Source organism: Punica granatum, chromosome 4 (genome assembly GCF_007655135.1).
Source record: "Punica granatum isolate Tunisia-2019 chromosome 4, ASM765513v2, whole genome shotgun sequence".
Lineage (NCBI taxonomy): Eukaryota > Viridiplantae > Streptophyta > Magnoliopsida > Myrtales > Lythraceae > Punica > Punica granatum.
The window spans coordinates 30,245,614-30,254,209 of record NC_045130.1 but is presented as its reverse complement, the minus strand read 5'-3'; the positions used below and the strand labels follow the sequence as shown (position 1 = coordinate 30,254,209).

Genomic DNA, 8,596 nt, shown 5'->3' with positions numbered 1-8,596 from the left:
TCAAAACTAAATGCCACTTCTGCTTTCGTTCTTGTTTTCTACTAAGGTACATAGGAAATAGCCTACTATTTAGAGTGAGAATAACTCGAAAAGTGAATGCTTATGCCTGTGCTATTAAAAAAACCAGCCTACATCCCACAAATGCAATGACGCTGAGGGGCTGTTTGGATTGATGTGTAGTTTGGATTGGTGTTTGTCTCCCGTTGAAAGAGGATGTCCGTCTCGTGATCAGTTGTTGAGGGATAGTATTTAAGAACTTGTGGCACGTGTTGAACTACACGTTGCCACGTGAGAGCGGGTGTTAAGATATGTTGTCCTACAAAGAAAAATTGAGAATGAAATCATTAGTTTATATGAGACTTGGATCTAGCATCTTAACAGTTTAAATTTTTGAGTTGCAGATTGACTTAAATTCATGTAAATTCAAGTGAAAATTTTCGAAAAAATTGCTCCGCTGGTTTCCCTCCGTCCTAAATAATACCCACCAATCAAGGGAAAGATTTCCCCATCCTCGCATAGTATTTTTGGGTTTCCTAGTTGGGACCCATCATCGTAAAGAGCACAATTCAAGCTCTTCTCCAATATTACTCCCTAGGCCCCATCTCATGTAGGAATTAATTTTTGTTATCAAACAAGGATGCGATTGTAAATTTGCATTCATTTCCCATCAATTTATTTTACTTACCAAAAATTGTAATGTTATATTACGACCCATGTTTCGATTAATTTAATATACTTGACAAACACAATAATCTTCAATTACGATTTACATGTCAAGTACAATCACAAATGGATTAATTTTTCCAGCAATCTTAACATTAGTAATTAACAATCCTTGAACGAAAGGCCCCCTAAAACTCACTATTTTTGCAGTAATCAAAGTAAAAGTGCTGAAAATTGAAAAAGAGAAGGGTTTGTTTTTCTTTTTTTTCCTACCATTCGAAAATTGCTGAAAATTAACTATGGACAAAAAGCTTGCACGCATAAAATTAGGAAATTGATTCCATTATGCAGAATCTATATTATAGCAAAGCATTTATGGACGACGTTGGCGGATGGCACATGGGGAGGGTTTGCTACATGCACGTGCTTTTGGAAAAGGAAATGTCCAAATTGGCCTTTTGACTATTCACTTACAACGTGGAACAACGAGGGTAGAAATGGAAGAGCAGGTCATCCCCAACGGAAAACTACTATCCTCCCGCCGGTTCAACGCTCCCTCCGGCCACCGCCTCCTCTTCCCGGCGGCGGGCATTGCTTGCTCAGAGGAAGATGAAGCATTCCAATGAAACCAACGGACTCTCGAGCGACTCCCTCCCCTTCGATTGCCTTTGCTTTGGATCTCCACCGTTCATTGATCTCTTACTGCTAGCGTTCGGATCCCTCCTGACCCGGCCCGGAGACAGGTCCATCTTCCTCATCGATGGGATCCGGTCCACGGCCGATCTCGTCCCCGCGTTGATGCTGGCCCGCTTTGCCGGGGACCCAGGCCCGGACCGCCTCCCGGATCTCTCCCCGGGGTCGAACCTCTGGGACCACGTCGCTTCTCTGCTCTGCACAATCCTCACGGATCCTCCAATCCCATCAGGTCGGATACGGGTCGGCGACCTGCCCGTACCCCGAGCCATGCTCGTACTAAGATCGCCTGATAAAGAGCGGGTCCGGGTAGGCCTTGGCTTCACCGGAGACCTCTCAGCCCTCTGCTTGGCCTCGCCACTGCCGGCGAGACTGGCGGGCGTGGAGGAGTTCCTTTCACTCAGGCCCCTGACTTTGGAGGGTTCTGGCACCGGCATTGACTTTTCGGATAAGGACGGGGTGGCTGTTGGTGGCGGCGGCTGCGCTTGGCCAATCTTGTGCGGTGGTGGCTCGTGGTTCTGCAGTGGTTCTTGAGGCTTCATCGTAACGGGTGGCGTTACGGGCTTCAAAGCGGCCGGAGTCTCACAGAGGACTTCTTTGACTTTCTCCTCCACCTCCACTACTGAAGCTCCTTTGATCTGATCGGAAGCGGGCAGCGGCTGCAGCAGTGAAGCCGCAGCTTGACGGGTAGTGCTCTCGCAGCAGCCCATCTCGAATTCAGATGCGGGTAGTAATTGTGACAGGAGAATGAGATGCCTTCCTTATAGTTTTCTTCAGTGGTGTTTGGTTAATTTTTGAAGCAGAGAGTGGGACTGCAATGCAATGCAGAGCAGTTATGGGAGAAGACAGGACAGGCCGACACGGTGGCTTCGGTGGGGGCAGTGGTGGCAGTGATGTGTCGTTTTCCGGTGAGATAAATGAATGGGGACGACGGTGGCGATGGTTAGTTGGGGCTAAGGATGTTTGGCCCCATTGCATGGAAGGAGAGGATGTGGGGGGGAGTGGAAGGCTCCTGCTTCAGGAAAATTGAGAATTAATTATCCATATTCAAAACTTCCATAAATAAAAATAAGAATAATCAAAACACATTTTAGTTTAGTGAATTATGCTCTAGTCTTGTAATTGAAAATTTTCAAGTTTGATACTTAGTGGGACTATTTAAGATTTTTATTTTATTGTATTATGTCCACAGACTTTCTTACGACAGAGAAAAGAAGAATAAATAAATTATTTACTAGATCCTTAAATAAACAAATTCCAAGAATCAGCCACGTATCAACGTGACTTGATTCAAATGGTTCTACGTTTATTTTCCTTAAGTATGAGCTCATGTTTGAGTTTATAAATAGAGAAAATTCATACTGCAAGAGTTTTACTTCTTAATGAGCCCACCGGATTTGAAATGAATTAGTCAGGGTCTATTAAACTTTTAAATATCAAATACACACCGTAAAAAAGAAAAAAGAAAAAAAAGAATCAGCTGGAGGAGGAAAAATGGAATGGAAAGGTAAGCTGGGGTATCTAATTCTCGAAAGATCCACACCGACTATTCTAAGTTTGTTCGATCAATTAATTCACCCCTTTCAGAAACGAACACGATACCAACATATTCATCACATCCGCAATTACTGCATTCTCGTAAAATGTTTCTTAATAAAACAAAGAGAAATAAGTGTACAAAACGTAATTTCTCTCTATGTGTTTTCATGTTTACTCATAAATATTTGTCTCGCTAGTTGTTTGGTAGTTTCAGGAAAACGGGATGATGGGAAACAAATATGTAATGCCTAGTCCTAGATGGCCATGGCGATGAGTTCATGGCCAGTAAAAACGGAGTGAGCTTTTTTCATGATTTTTTTTATATGAATAAAATGGAGTGAGTTAAATGCATAGTTATAGTTTGGCACTTTTTATTTTCAGTATTATCTCAGTGAACTCTATTTTGGTTGCCGATAAAAAAAAAGTAATAAAGAGATTCATTTAGCTCCCGTAAAACAAGGTAAAATCTAAAATATGCTCCGAATGTCACTTCCCTTCCATTAGATCGAAATTTTTCGGTGATCATATCCCCTCACAAAATTTGGAAAAATATAAAAAAATTATTACAACAAACGACCAAATAGGAATTTTAAGAATACGATTTTTTTTGTAAATATGACATAGGCAATTATTATAATTATTCCTATCAGATTATCTATAAAAAAAATGTCATCATTATTTCTACAGTAGTATTATTGATTCATTTCTGTCACATCATCGTGATGTAGGAACATTTTCAACTCGACTTCCTATATATTTCCTCGTCTGTGAGAAAACATCAGGACTCTTTTTTTTTTTTGAAATACTAGCGTCTTCACACAAAAAACGGAAATTCTAGTAGTGTGTATTTATTACATGCACCTAATATTTTACAATCACCACTATCAAGAAGTTAATGCCTCAGGTGGATAGTTCACCATTTGTTTATATTATACTGCTATTAATGCAGTACCTTCGCAATCAGACAAGTGACAATTAAAAAAATTAGGAGTGATCACGGGATGATTTGATACAACTTCTAGTATAAATTGTAATCATCCCGAATTTTCAATTTAAAAATTTTATTAACCGTAACTGTAATCATTTTAAAATAAAAAATGTCCTAGAAAAACCGGTTGCCGGTTTTTTTATTCATAAAAAAAACTGAACTGGACCGATATTAAGAAATTATTAAAAACTGAATCAAAGAACTTAAGAGTGAAATGGGATTAGGGATTTAGATTATACTCTTGGCTTCTATTTAATTAATATAATATTACTATATGTATAAAATATAGAGACGACTCTGTGTTGTATAAAAGTGAAATGGAAATTGGAATTAGGGATTCAAGATTTTGCTCAATATATTAATATTAATATTAATATAAATAAAATATATACATTCGGGAAGGGAAGTTGACCGCGAATTTTGACTTTGAAAACCATAACCATCCTCTAATTAGTTTTTCCTTCAAATTCCAGAGCCGGATAATTCCTATAATCATTAATTCGGTGTTTCCGGTTTGGTTCGGAACGATTTTGCGAAACCATTAAAATTTCAAGACTTCTTTGCACGGCCCTAAAAACAACCCATCCATCCTATTAATGTTCTACGCATTTCTGTTTTGTTTTAGTAATTATTACTAAATCAACATATATATTCAGCATAGGCGACACAACCATCTACATAAAACCTTGACTCCCACCGATAAATAGGGTAAAATTGTAAAATAATTCTCCCGCCCTAATTACAGTTTCATAATTGTGATTTCATATTGTAACCAAATTTAATTTTTTAATCTACATTTATTCATTAATATAAGTCACACTCACAGTACTTGAATATATATTTATATATATATATTGCTATATCTTACAAAATTACACCAAATTGCTTTTAACTAAATAGATTTGTAAAATTCAGTAATATATGTTCAGGTAGCGTGAGAGAGAGATAGTTTTGATGGGCCAAAATAAACACTCTCCCCACTACTTGAATATAGTGTAAGAGTGATTTATACAAGTTAAATTAATGAAAAAAATATAGATTAAAAAGTTAAACTACATTTTTGCCCATGCGTTGCACAGATTCATTTTTAACATACCTTTTATATTATTTCCTATATTGTAATTCTTTTTATTTGAAAGACTAATTTTTTTATTAAAATCAATAATATTTTTAATTATATATAAAAAAATTATTAGAAATTAGAGTAAGTTAAATAGTACAATAATAATTTTGCATTTCTAGTCTTTCAACTAATTTTTAAATTTTGTTATTTGTCAAATGATTAATTGTAATATTTTTATATTTTATTTTATTTTCTAATTACTTATATTTTCTAATTTATGCGCAAATTGGCTATTTTAATTTTGAAGAATGATACCTTAGACTTTAGATTGATTTGAAATAGTTTACTGATTTTTATATTTTTGCGACTTTCTCATTTTTTGCTCAAAACGACTTTCTCATTCAAAAATAATAGTATTTTGTGACTTTGTCATTTAAAAAGCTTAATTTAAATTTTTTGATATTTTTGATTAAAATGACTTTTAGTGACATATGTTTTAATTCTATATGTGAAATTGTATATATAATATGAGAAGTTTGTTGTATTGATATAATTAATTATATTTTGTTAATTATAATATTTACTTTTTAGTATCTTCATAACATTTAGTACGAGTATTTATTATTCAGTATAGCTTGTTTTACTATATATACTAGATTATTGAACACGTACGTTGCACAAATTTTATGAAAAAATTTATTATAAGAATTTAAATATGAAAACACTAACTGCTATCATTTTATAATTTATGTAAGTCTATAGAAAAATTATTTTTATACTATATAAAATTCAATATAGTAAATCTTAAACCCACGCTAAATAATATTAATTGAAGGGTTGAGCAAATAATTCATGTAAAATACTTCATATACATAATCACAATCATCAATCTAATATATTAGGTTTAGTTAATTAAAGAATAATAATCACAAAGTTTATAAATTTTTAAAGTTAGTAATATAATATATTCAATTTTTGGTTTATATATATATATATATATTTATCTTCATAAGAATAATTTGTATTAAATTTATTTATCATAATTAAAATTTTACATTTATTAATGTAAAATATTTTTATATTAATTAATTGAGTATCCTTACAATTCCATTTATTTTGCAGAATTAATATATATATATATATATATAGTTAATTATGTATATATTGAAAATGAGGTAATTATGTTTATATGGACTAATCATATGAATATTTATATTAATTTAATTTCAAATTCATAAAATGTGTTACTTATTTTATGATTTTACCCCTATTTATTAGCTTGTAGTCAAGTTTATATATACCCCTATTTATTGCATAACACAGTTCCTTTTACTACATATATAAAGATATATAGATACTAATGTTTTTTGCCCGTGCGTTGCACGGGTTTCTTTTCATATATCTGATAAGCTCACGAACCAGAACTTGATAAAAAAAGAAGGGTGGAGGGTAGAACCAACAAAATTCACTCGATAAGATGATTCGCCATGAGTAAGAAAGGTCGGGTTGATTCGCCACGCTCAAGGAAAAACGATAAGAATCGGGGTTTTCGCCACTAAATAAGGGACTTGTTTAGATAAGAAAATAGAGGAAAAGCTCTAGGCAATTTTATTCAAATATTCATCAAATTTGTCTGTCTTCTCCTCTTACAATAGGTGCATATTTATATATAGGGAAGACACCCCTCTTGATTCTAGAATAGGAAACTGACATCTAATATTCTCCAGATTATTTTCCTAAAATATAATAAGGAAACAATCTGAAATAGGAAACTTAAGATTACTGACTCAAGCTAATATAGGAAATAATATCTAATTAAGGGAAATTATATCATAGCAATATAGGAAACTTAATATCTAATTAAGCTAAATTCTTGTTTCGAAATCTTCTAGAATACGCATTTGGACCCGAAAATTCGAATATGTGTTGAGCTGCAATCTGAAGCACATCAATATCTTTGTATCATTTATTCTTGTAATTATTTATATTTTGAAGCACCAATTTCTAAAACTAATTGTTTCAATTAATATGCATCATATATTTAACTTAATTGAAAATATAGATATTTCATATATATCAAGTTTAGCAATTGAAATAAAAATTTTTTTCTTCCTTTTTTATTTAAAGGGTGCTTATGACATTCCCAGTTTTAGGTTTTATATATGTTCTATTTACGAGCTTATGATCATATTATTGTTGAGGAAATCCTATACATGATCAGTTAAATATTTTGTAGTGTTTATATTCTCTATATTGTATACGTTCGTTTTAACACATTTAAATATTTTCTTATTATAACTATTTGATATTTGGAAAATATATTTTCTTCTTAACACAATACAATATTTTTAATCATTAATTTCAAGTTTCATGTGATAATAGAAATGTCAATCAATTTTTTTTTTCTTTTTATTTTACAATTATTCATTTATGGAATGATTGTTACATGTTGACTTGCATATATATTATTAACACAAATATGTGTTCTTTGTTTATATAGCACTTGTTAATTATATCTTAGAAATTATTTAAGTATTATTTTATTTAGAATAACATTTTATTTACTATAAGATATGATATTAATATATTATTTTATTTAGAATAATATATTATTATATTTACTATAATATTTAATTTATGAAATTTAGTTTTTTACAATATTAGGAACATTTATTAGAGACATTTATTGGAGGCATAGTCTATTTTACTATATATGATAATATACATAGATTTGGTTTATGTTAATGAATAAATATATAGATTAAAAAGTTAAATTTGGTTAGAATATGAAATTGCAGTATGAAACTATAATTAGGGTGGGAGAATAACTTTACAATTTTTTCCTATTTATCGGTGAGTCAAGTTCTGTATGTTTAATATAATAATGCGGGTCCAATTTCTTTTTCTTTCAGCTGGACAGGTAAATTTGATTTCAAGTAGAAAATGGAGTTTCATATGGGAAGAAGGACCCATTAGCTACAATGATAAGGAAGAGATTAAGAAAATCGAGGTACCCACTGGACAATCTAATGGTCCAAATTGAAGTGATTCTACACGATTGCTTTGCTGACCGATGTCTCGAACGACATAGGGTTACATTCTCATGGGTGGTCTTTAATACAAGATCTAAGCAGCCTTCCTATTAACATATCCTACAGTGAAAGATCGTTAGAGAATTAGAATTTCACATTGAAAAATTAATAAAAAAATCTGGTGTTTATAAGATATTTAAGCTTACCATACTATCAGTTTGAACTTTTAGATTATAGACATGTCTAGTAGCTTGTAAACTTAGTGAAAATTTCACATGATACCAAAGTATGTTATATTTATGTGTGCTTGTGTGAGCTCGCATCATGCCAGGCTCAATATTGAGAGCAGCTAAAGTGCACCTCATATTAGTCCCCTTTGCCCAAGCACAGAAGAAGAAGAACAAAGAAAAAGGCCTGGCTCGTGATCTATTATTGAGAGTGGGTATTCAAGGGTACATGGCACATATAGACAAGTGAAAAAGAATCATGCATTGCTACAGTGAGGATAGATATTGAGAGTTAGAATTTCATACTGAAAAATGAACGAGAAAATCATGGATTTTTTTCCCTAATAATTTGGCTCATTATCCTACCGCCTCGAATTTTTGGGTAGGAGAT

General features: G+C 32.6%; 1 protein-coding gene across 1 annotated transcript; it reads right to left on the bottom strand.

The window, feature by feature from the left end:
- On the bottom strand, positions 1–2,341 carry LOC116202511 (zinc finger CCCH domain-containing protein 18-like). Its single transcript, XM_031534088.1, has 2 exons — positions 1,138–2,341; positions 1–316 (listed from the first exon to the last, which is right to left on the bottom strand). The coding sequence occupies exon 1, from the start codon at positions 2,064–2,066 to the stop codon at positions 1,263–1,265; it is 804 nt and encodes a 267-aa protein (XP_031389948.1). The 5' UTR covers positions 2,067–2,341; the 3' UTR covers positions 1–316; positions 1,138–1,262.
- Positions 2,342–8,596: the final 6,255 nt, after the last annotated feature.